The 11,605-nt window shown below is 42.2% G+C and overlaps 1 protein-coding gene across 5 annotated transcripts in view; it reads right to left on the reverse strand.

Annotated features, from left to right (window-relative positions):
* FOCAD (focadhesin) overlaps window positions 1–11,605 on the reverse strand; it is a 318,854-nt gene that overhangs the window by 44,345 nt on the left and 262,904 nt on the right. For all 5 annotated transcript variants that reach the window (XR_002097361.1, XM_019517493.1, XM_019517495.1 and 2 more), the window contains exons 23-25: window positions 9,111–9,199; window positions 6,842–6,883; window positions 3,871–3,979 (exon numbers count right to left, since the gene is read on the reverse strand). Coding sequence is in view for 4 of the 5 variants with exons in the window: in XM_019517493.1 (XP_019373038.1) it covers window positions 3,871–3,979; window positions 6,842–6,883; window positions 9,111–9,199 (240 nt within the window). In the remaining variant the exon portion in view is untranslated. The remainder of the gene's footprint in view (window positions 1–3,870; window positions 3,980–6,841; window positions 6,884–9,110; window positions 9,200–11,605) is intronic.

Raw genomic sequence — 11,605 nt, forward strand, 5'->3', positions numbered from 1 at the left:
TTCCTCCCCTTTTTGAAGATGGGAACCACATTGGCCCTCTTCCAGTCCTCTGGCATCACACCAGAGCACCACGAGTGCTTGTAAAGCTGTGCCAGGGGTCCTGCAATGACCTCTGCTAATTCCCTCAGCACTCTGCAATGGAGATTGTCTGGACCAGCTGATTTAAATATGTCCAGTCCCTCCAGAAGTTCCCTGACTAGATCCTCACTGATCCTTAGCCGGGGTGCGCCTCCTCTGGGGCCTGAGGGGGTGCTGGTGGGGGAGCTGATCCAGTCCCTGCTCAGGAAAATGGAGGCGAGGAAGTCATTAAATAGGTTAGCTTTGTTGTCTGGTGTGACAACCAGATTTCCTAGCATGTCTTGCAGGGGCCCCACGTTACCCGGTACCTTCTTTTTTCCCCCTATGTATTTAAAAAAGGACTCCTTGTTTTCCTTGATCCAGGTAGCTAGTCCCAGTTCCATCTCTGCTTTGGCCTTCCTGACCGACCCTTTGCAGCCCCGAGCAAGCGAGGTATAGTCCTCCCTGGTGATGGCCCTTCCCTTCCATTGGGTGTATGCCTCCCTTTTAGCTAGGAGACGTTCCCGGATGGTTTTGGTTAGCCATGGGGGATTTTGCACCCTCCTGCCCCCTTTGATCTGTGTTGAGATTACCTCCCTTTGGCCTTGGAGGATCGTCTCCTTAAGGAGCGACCACTCTTCTTGGACACCCGACTCCCCTCCCCTCTGGGACCTCAGTGCCTCCCCGACTATTCTCCTTAGCTCACTGAAGTCCGCCCTCCTGAAATCTAGGGCTGCTGCCTTGCTGCACGCCTTTGCCATCTTGTGCTGGATGGTGAATTCCAGCAGATGATGACCGCTGTCGCCCAGGTGGTCAAGCACCCGCAGCCCCCTTACCATGTCGTCGCCCGTGGCCAGCACCAGGTCCAACAGGGCATTTCCCCTGGTGGGGCTGTGCACCTCCTGGGTTAGACGGAGGTCCTGCATTTTGGCAAGGAACTTACGTGAGTGGTCAGACCTGGCTGACTGCTCAACCCAGCAGATGTCTGGAAAGTTCAGGTCACCCATGATGACCACGTCTTTTGACCTAACTACCTATTTCAATAGTTTTTTTGGTAAAGAATCATGTTAGTACGTGTTTGTGTTCAGTAGCTGTAAGCATTCAACATATAAATATTTTATGAATTTACTTGGTCAGATTTGTTCTCCAGAACCTGCTACTGCGAATGACTACCGAGAATGACCACCATCACCTGACCTAGAAACTTACAAAGCGAACAGAAGTCATAGTATTTTTGCTAATTAACCTGATAGGATTTCTTTGTAGACCCAAATCAATATACTGAAATTATAGATTTTTCACCCTACAATTTGGAAGTCAGATCCCTAAAGGGACCTCTAACTAATACTTCATTGCTTTGTTTTTTGATAGAATTGGGTGGCAAGGCTCCTCCAGATCAGCCATATAAAAAATTCAGTTCTGCCAACCCCAATTATTTAAAAACATGAAAAGATATAATCATGCCTTTGGTCTGCCATCTTCTTTTGGAACTCTTCCTGCCTGCAACTATGACAAAATAGCATTACCGATGCTTGCAAATTTACTACAAATACTGAGATTTTGCATGCCCCCTCCCCTGGCAGCAGTGCTAACTAGAGAATTCAGACAGGCCTGGCAGTAAGCACTATATAAGAATAAGAGACTGTTTCTTCCCCAAAGAGCTTTACTGAAAGGTATGGAAATATGTTTGTAGTGTGAGGATTGAAGCAACACATACCATATATCTTCTGTAGAAACCACCAAAATCTTTATTAAGAGGAAAGCAATTTTTAACCTCTCCTGAACTGGGCTACAATCAAACTGGTTTAAATGAAAGGTTCTACAGCTTTCTAGTTGTGTCCTCAGTCCCTAACAGATACTAATGTTGAACCTCCGAGAATTGGGCTTCCTTTCTAGAAAGATAAATTGATTTAATAATATTCAAATTCTGACCTTTTTGGAGTTTCTATAGGTAGGATTTCCCAATATCTGGATACAGGCAAAATCCCCTAAACACACTAGAAATCTCAGACATGCTACGGCAAAATATCGTGCCATCTTTAAAAGGATCATACCGATTAATTAAAAAAAAAAAAAACCCTTAAAATGCAAAAACAAAACAAATATTAATCCAGCCACCAAATGTATTCACATCTGCAATTTCAAGATTGACTCAGTAGTGCATACTGGGTTTTACAAGGAATCTTCAAGATGTGAGAAAACTGAAAACTAGCCACATTATGGAGACTATATGCAGAGCTGTCTTCTGGTGTAAGGGCTGGCAGACTGGAAGACCTGAATGCATTAAGTCAGACTTCATTCTTCTTCCTCTGAAGTCTACTGAGTCTTAGAGACATGCATATTTTTAACTTTGCACTTTCACCATGCTTTTGGTTAATTAAAGTTAGCTTATTTGCTCTCAAGAGCCTATCAAAAGTGCTCCTGACCTTGCCCAATGCAGATAGAGCAGGTGGCATTCTCACCTGCTAGGTCACTTTGCAATCCTTCTGACACCAGTTGGTTCGGTAGAATGGTATTTAAATCAGACCACTCATATGGTGGTACAGGACCAGGCAACTTCTGAACAACTGAGGGCCACATGTTTCTGGAGCATGCTATAACCCATGCAGCTGGAGAAGGGAGCAGAAGCCTGGAGACCATGGAGGTAGCAACAGAGGACCAGTGGGGGAAGCAGCACCTACACCAGATACCTGGAAGCTGCAAACCCTTCATGGACTGCATGCATCTGCAGACCGCTAACTGGACAGCAGCCCTGTGCTAGCCCACTCATCTACCATTTTTGGTGTAATGATTTTACTTTTCACATTGACTGCATTCCATATTTCTAGTTATAGTTAATATGATTATACAAATTGTTTCAGGCTGCTGCTTTGAGTGCAGGGGACTTACTGCACTGATACCTGCAATTTTTCAACATTCCTTACCCAGCTGAAAAATAGATCCATATTTACAGCTGTCTTCAAGGAAAATGGGTCTTCTTCTCTGACCAAATTAATGCACTGAGGTTAAGATTATGAGGTCAGCAGGTGAAAACAGAAAATGGAAAAAAGAACAGCTCTGAGAGGAGGCTCTCTCTATTCACACACTTACATGGAAGAATCACTGACAGAAATGTTACATATATGTGCATGCATTAATAATTATTCTTATACATAAATCAGCCATTCACACTGGATATATTTATATACTCTTAAACAAAGTTCCACTTTTGCACTTGCAGCTTTTGAGCTCATGGACTAAAAACAGATGTTGGGTTTATCCAGGGTCTGAACACTCCAGACACAGAAGTCCTCTACAAATGCAGCTTGAATGGCAATTAATCTGATTTAGCCCTGATTGTCCTCAGGAAAAAGTGTTATCTTGGTACTTCCCAGGTACTTAACTTAGGGGCAACAGGCTTGTATGTCTGTAAGATGCCAAAATAAAAAGCCTTGTCCCAAGATAAATCCGATGCCTGTTTTTAGCCATGGAAAGTATCATATTGTCCCTTACGGAAAGTGAAATCCTCTGAATAAGACACGTTCAATACAGACAATGGCAATACAATCTTTTGAAATATCTGGTTAAATCCAACCTGGAGGGGTACAGTGTTACCTACCCTCTCTGACAAACTACCAAGCTCATTTTACTCATAGCACAAGAATCACTATCAGATGGTCACTCCCAAGCAGGATTAGACATGAATTTATTTAAAGTACTAAAGACTCTGTATTCCGTTACCAGACTACTGAAACACCCAGTCTCCCACTATTTTTGTGTTGTTCTAAAAATCACATTAAGATTACAAAATTACTTTTCCAAAGTTTAACTCACCTCTGGTCCCCCCTCAATGTCTGAGGACAGGCTACTTTCATATTTTGCTACAGCAACTACAAGGCCAGTTAAAGCTAAGAGAGAGTTTCCTTTCACCACGGGGCTCTCCCTATTGGAATAAGCAAACAGTAATAAAAAGGCATGAAAGAGGTCCAGACAATAAAATACATAGTGAGAATCAGGGAAACACATGCTAAAGGTGATCTGTATTAGCAGAGACCTTACTGAGATCCAAAAATCTAACAACTTTCCCAAATTGTTTGCTGGCTCTGCAGAAGCATTCCATATTTGGTCTTCACATAAGTCAGAGATGGATAAAAACTAAGCTTTGACTCTCTCTAGTTTTCATTTTCCTATTTCTTGATCTCTTCTAATACTACTGCAATATGGATCTCCTTCTCTAAGCCCTGCCAACTCGTGAAAGACATATAGCTTCTAGACCTAGGTACAATGATTTCTTGAAGATTATTAACCACCTCCATCCAGAGTCTTTTCTACAACCCCTGCTCAAGGCAGGATCAATTATAAGCACTATAGGGCATCTTTACATGTGCTCTGGAGGTGGATGGGGGGGGTGGGGAGAAGGTGCTTTAATTACAGTGGCTCCAAGAACCTTCAATGAGCTTTAGTTAAGGTGCCCCAGCTGTCATTTTAAACACTTCCTTCTGTCTCCAGCAATTTCTTTTTGCATCTGAAAATAGTTTTTTGGAGAAGACAAACATGTCTCAATGGAATGTTGCTGACCTTTCATGTCTGGGACACTGAATCCAGACTCCTCTAGATAAGAGATAGCTAAAAATAATTACAAGTAGGCAATAGGTCATTTCTTAGAGGAGCCTCACATTGCCTTAAAATCACTTTCTCACCTATTTATTTTGACATTTAGGTTGGTATCTAGTGTCACTTATAGTGGTTGCACGCCATGATAGGTCTCAGATTGTCAAAAACTTTTATACTGTACCTATGACAACCAAAAACTTTACAACTGAAAGATGTGGATGGATTTGAAACAGTCCAGCAGAGAACAACAAAAATGATTAGAAGTCTGGGAAGCAAGACTTATGAGGAAAGGCTGAAAGAACTAGGGTTATGAAGCCTGGAGAAGAGAACACTGAGAAGGGATTTAATAATAATCTTCAAATATCTGAAGGGCAATTATGGGCTTTTTTCTGTTGCTGAAGGGGACAGGACTAGCTGCAACAGACTCAAGCTGCAGCAGGGGAAATTTAGGTTGGAGATTAGGAGGATCTTTCTGACTATGGTTAAGTGTTGGAAAAGAAATTGTAGAATCTCCAACCCTGGAAATTTTCAAGAGCAGGTTTGACCAGTAGCGTAACTTGGGGTGGGCAAGCAGGAAACCAGCCACCGGTGCAAACATTACAGAGGCACCAGAACTGAACTGCAACTCCCATGGAGTCTGCCCCAGTAGCAGTAGTCCCATGAAGTTGTTTTTGCAGCAGCAGGTGGGTACACAGACACCACACTGTTGCTGTAGGAGCAACAGCTGGGGCAGGCCGTGCCCACTGCAGTTGCAATGGAAGCAACACTGACAGCAGCAGCAGTCAGGGTTTGTTTTCTGGGTCCCCAGCATACATAAGACTTCTGAACCCTCTGTCTGCCCAGCATTGAGCAGCACTTCCTGCTCCACTCTCCCACAGGGTTTCCCCTGGGTCACAAATCCTGCTTACTGTGCCTCTGGGTTGGACAGACACTTGGCTGGGATGATTTAGTCAGAAATGATCCTCTTTGAGCAGAAGGGTGGACAGGATGATGATCATGCAGGGTCCTTTCCAGCCCTACTTTCCTATGATCCTATGATTTGCAAAAGCATAACCCTTCCAGCAAAAAGATCACCACCACTGACACACAAGCCATCTTGATGCTATGTTGAAAAAGAATATTTCTCATTTCTTATTATTCAAAATGAAAAATACTGCAGAGTGAAACAAACAAATATGTTCTTGTTTCTGCACTGAATTTGGCATAGACAAGGGTTGGGAAGTATGACTTGCCAACAGATAATACTCTTGTTACTAGCTGGGAAAAGTTCAACCCTAGGAACCAATAATGAAATGTTACCAACTGAAATAGTTTGACAACTGAATGGATTTTATTAGTAAAACCTTGGCTCCCAATCTGAGAGAAAGGATTCAATATTTTCTGGAGTTTATGACATCCATATATTTTATTTGGCTTTACACTAAATTATGGATCCAATTTTTCATAGGTATTTAATAAATAAAGGCCACTTCAGTTCAGTTCTCTTCCTCTCCTCCACCTCAGACCCGAGAATTTTCAAAAGTGCTTTTATCCAGATTTGCTACTTTTGACACCTCTATTTGGTCCAGCATAAGGAGTCGCTTTCAGGATTCCACAACCATAACAAAGTGATATCTGTTGGAGGAGGAATGCAGGGGTGACATCAAGCAGCTAGCAAGCATCCCTAAAGTTTTTCAGCAGTTTCTGAGGGTGGGGTCAGGATGTTTGCATCTGCCCTGAAAGCCACAGACTAAGTTCAGTGATAGATGAACAAACAAGTAAAAGTCTGAAAACATCTTTTTTCTGTCTTCACAAGGGGAACAGATATGGACACATGGAGGAAGCTTCAAGCATGAAAGATAGATAATGGGCCAGCTGTGATGAGGTCATGCTCCATACCAGAGACAGCTGAGTAACTGTTAAAACAAATGAGTTAAAAACAAAAAAGGGGGGAGGGAAGGAGTTATATAACAGACTGGATCAAAAGAGCAGAGCTGTATTCCACCTTTAAATCAGACTATATATAATGCACCTGGACAACTGTAAAATGCCGATTTTGAAGAAAAAGCACCCTTCCTTACATTTAAGCAGTAATCAGGCAAAAGCATGAATTATATGGGACATTATTAATGGAAAATACTGGCTTACATCATGCTTCCCTTCTTACTGGCTGCCCCTCCCCATAACCTCCAAATACATGAGTAAATCTTACTTTGAAGCACCCTTGACAACATCAGTCAGCATGTCTCTGACCCTGCAATACAAACAAGAGTTAGCACAATATATATAGCATGGCAGCCAGGACTTTCTGCCTGTAGTCCTTCCCTCCAAATGTCCTTCCATTCTCAGTCACTGACTATCACAACCCAGTAGCCATTTCAGAAGACTTAAGAGCAAATACATCACAGATATAAAATGGTAAATAAATATTTACCAAATATGTACATATCCTCTATCATTTTATGTTTTCATATCCTTGGACCAACTGAAATAATTTTCTAAAAGGGCTTTTCATCATATTTTATTCTTTTCTTGTAAAAATTCAAGTTCATGCAGCAGCCATAAATCTGTTCATCTAGCTGTTACAGATAGCTTTCCAAATCAATGTGTTATGTCTTAGCCTAATAAAATGAAAATGTTCTACAATGAATATCTATAACAATTTATCCCACATTTTTTATACTTCAGAACATAACTATGCGTGGTTAAGCTATTAGGTGGCACTATGGCCTCAATTTATTGAAATGAAAGCTATAAGGGCACTTAGAATTCCTTCTATGTTACTGTAATCAATTTACAATACATGACTTGGCTGTATTTGTTTAGTTTTGCATTCATTTCCAGACAGAGCCTGGGCTGCAGCAAATCTTTTATACTGCCAAGCTTGTTTTTTTTAAAATAAACATATATACCATGCACTCCAGAATTTACAATATGAAACAGTAAATCTTAACTATGACTGTCAATCCATGCAGAAAGATATCTACCTTTCAATCACATAATAATACTTCAAAAAAAATCAAATCAGTTCTTCATTCTTAAGCACAATATTTATTTCTGAATACTGTCATTAGAAAACTCACCTAAGTTGAAATCTTTTACGTGAACATTATATAGAAATGATGCAAACCTCCCTCCCCTCAACAAACAGTAAAAATCTTCTATTATCTTGTTCATGTTGGAACAAAGTCAGGGCCAGACTGGGAAGTAGGAAATGCTAATAAAGGCCTAGTAGGTCCCTCTGTGTGAAGCCATCCTCTGACCTTGTTCTAAAGTCAAAAGAGTTCGAGGTTATTCAGCACCTTGCTTGGACTGGGCTCAAAGAACAGCCTGGGGAGACACTTAATATGCTTCCATTGAGCCATCAAGTTCATCTACCAACCTGGCTTTTAAATATGCACATGTACAAAATGAATTTTCAATTGTTCATGTTAGTGCAGTTTAGGATAACATGAGTGAGGAATTATGCTAGAAATAAGGGGCTAAGGCAGATTCTGTACCCCTGTGAAAGCTAAAGCTTTTCTTTTCGTACCATAAGTTATAAAATATGTCGCCTGCAGGCTGGATCTGGCCCATGGAGCTGACTGATTTGGCCCACAGCATTCCTGGAGGTGCCTGGATTTCTGTAGTGGTGTGGGTAGCAGTGGCATTAATCTCCATGGTTGTCTAACCCACTTTGCTGACTCAGGGAGCTGCACAGATTGACGCCATTATCATTCATTTTGCCACCAAAATCCAAGATATGGATCCCCACTGGAGACTTATTTTTTTTGGCAGTAGCTGAATGAGCAATGGTGGTATTAACCTATGCAGCCCCTATTAATGTTACTGCTGCTTGCCCCAGTGCTACAGGTGGGTCCAGATCTGGCTCATGACAAACCCTGATATGGCCCATGACAAGCCCGGATCTGGCCCACAAAGCTAAAGATAGAAGCAGGTTGGAGATGGACCTGTTCTCCAGTCTGTTCTATTGGATCTAGTTACTTTGCATCTTGTTAAATAACCCCTGGCTCAGCCTTAGTTAAATAAGACAGAGATACAAATTACATGTTCCCTACTGACCATAACTTTATACCTTCTCATTGCAAGAACTATTTTTATTTTGGATATTGTTGGTGTGCATAGAGAGATACCTTTGTAACATAATAGATGTATAAGCCCTGGTATGGTACCAAGTCATTCATTAAAGTTGGCATCATTTCCATCCAAAGTTTGGACAAACTAGATGTAAACCTCCAGCTACGGTCATAAGCTTTCAGGCATTGCAAAGGGATAGCTACTGTGTATCCCAGCAACCTTACCCAAAACTCCCGTTTTTTCTTTTCCCCCCTGCAAGCTAGAGATCATATCTGTTTTTCTTCCATTAGCGCTCATACAGACAGCTAAACCTGTAACATTAAATTCTTTGAAGTATTCCCCCACTCCTTTGCCAGCTTCGCTCATCATTACAAATGAAGAGGAGCAGACAGTCATTCCCTTACCAGAGCCAGGCTGTAAATTGTTTGTACTGCACCTCTTCAGGATCCTCTTTTCCATGTTTTAACTGCATCTCCAGCTCTGCCTGTCTCCCCTGCCAAAGCACAGCATAAATCAGAAGGAGATCTTACAACGGTAATAATCATTAGATTTCTGTGGGGCATCCTTGTGTAACAGATGTAACCCTTCCCTTGTGGGCCACTTCATGACTGGACCCAATTGTTCTTGATATAATACCGCACTATAATATATAATATATTAAGCAAAATCATTGTAATTTTTTTATTCTGAACAATGGGAGTGGCAGCTGCAGATGCAGCTAAATGGTTAGAGCTACTTAGGGTATGGACAAATGTAGTATTTGAAGTTCACCAAGTGCCTGTAAAGTGCTTCAAAAAGTGAGGATACAGAAGCATGCAGCCAATGAAGCACTTCAAATAGAGCTGTTCTGCCTTAGAAATGACCCCAGGAAAAATAAAGGGAACAACTTCCGACCTCTTCATGCTTCATTTGCACCTTTAAAAAGTCCTTCTTAAATCATGGAAAGGCTCAAAAAGGACAGCATAGGAAAGCAGCTTTGAAATCCAACTGCCTCCAAGGTCACATGACAGCAACAACTATCATTTACTTAATATATCATTTTAACCAGAATTTCACATTCTTTTTACTTGAAATGACTCCATTCTCCTTGCAATCCTTCATGACAGTTGTAGCTGTACTTCAAAGGATTCACTACAAGATTCACTACAATGGTTTATAGCAGCGTTCCCCAACCAGTGTGCTGCAGCACTTTGGGCTGGATCCATGCCTCCCGCCCCCACCTGCTGCTGCTGCTGTGGGCAACCAGACAGGTGAGGGTTGTGGCTTCAGCCAGTGATTCAAACGCCATGCCACCTGCTTCCCACCACACGCTACCCCCTACTCCCAGTCTGTGGCATTCAGCTGCTTGCCACCTGATCCCTCCCCTCTCTCCCCCACCGTGCTCTGCAGCGTTTTGCTGCTCACCTTCCCACCCCCCACTCCGGTCTGCAGTGTTTGGCCGCTCGCCACACCGGTCGTCCCCTGTTCAGTCGGTGTGCCATGGGGTGGGGGAGGCCATATAAGTGTGCTGCAGGTTGAATAAGGTGGGGAAATGCTGGTTTATAGGGTGCTTCTGGTATCTGATGAGGACTGATTTGAAGGTGTTAGGCAAATCTCCAGAGTAGGAGATTGGGTAAGGGTGGGCAGGTTTAGTTTTAAGACCTAAAGCAACTATTGGTCATCAGAACTGGGTTGAGAAATTTTTCCAGCAAGGCTCTTAAAAACAGCAGATCATAAGTATCTTTTTTCAAACATTCAGCACTGTTAGGAATTAGTTTTTGTGAAAATTTGAGAGTACAGTGTAAATCCTGATGTCATTCACAAAATCTGAACCTCTCATCTACTATTAAGCAAAGAGGAAGTTTGTTCCCCTGAGGACTGGGAGTCAGCACTCCTCTTTTCTCAACTTGACTACTCTCACAAAGGCCTGGATTCAGCAACGTGTTCAAGCACATCCTTAACTTTAAGCATGTGTTTGAGTCCATTCCAATTCCCCAATGCACATTAAATCTAGATCTGTCTCATTTTAGTCAGGTAGGTTTGATCCTGAAAACTAAGCATGCTTCCCCCAACTCTGTAAACTGCTCGATCTTGCCAGAGGTTCACTGAAAGCAACAAGAGCCTTTTTTGTTTGCAGCAAGTCAGGGGTTTAAAACTCATCTGGCCTGACAAGCTAGAAGAGTCTTGTCCCTGGGCTGGACCAGGCCCATGGAGCCGTTTCCCCTCCCACTTGCGTAGCACAGGTCCCAAACCACCTGCAGCAGCTGCCAGATCAGGTATGCTAGGGAAGGGAGAGCAGAAGGGAAGGAGATCCATGAGCTGGATCTGGCCTCTAGACTAGCCCTGTGCTGCAGGTGTATACCATGCCCCATGAGGTTCTGATCTGGATTTGGCCCACAGGCCATATGTTTGACACCCCTGCTGTTAGCACATAAGTGTTTTGGCAAATTGGAATGGGGAAAACAAAGTGATCCTCAGGAGGTAGCAGGATTAAGTCTTTAAGCTCTTTTAGTCTTTGTGCCCAGTTAGTAAACGGGGATATTACTACTTACCTACTCCCCAGGGATACATTAGCGATGTGAACTAATTAATTTATACTTATAAAGCTTTTTGACAGCTGCAGATGAACAGGGCTATAGAAGCCTGAAATGTAATCATAATAATAATAGATCTTTTAAACATAAAGTATGCCTATACAGAAGCGAACTTCAAAGTCACAATGGTAAGCTCCAACAATCCAGTAAACTCTAGAGGATTTCAGAAGCCAGATGTGTAAAAGCTGTGCCTCTTATGAAAGAGCCAGAAGCATGAAAGAAGAGAGTAACAAAGCACAAGCACCAACTGACACTCTCTGAAGTTCAGACCTTAAATAGTTAAAAAACCCTACTTTTAAAATAACAAGCATTTAAATCTGACATTC

The sequence above is a fragment of the Gavialis gangeticus genome, unplaced genomic scaffold, assembly GCF_001723915.1.
Source record: "Gavialis gangeticus isolate Ggan-Ray unplaced genomic scaffold, GavGan_comp1, whole genome shotgun sequence".
Classification (NCBI taxonomy): Eukaryota; Metazoa; Chordata; order Crocodylia; family Gavialidae; genus Gavialis; species Gavialis gangeticus.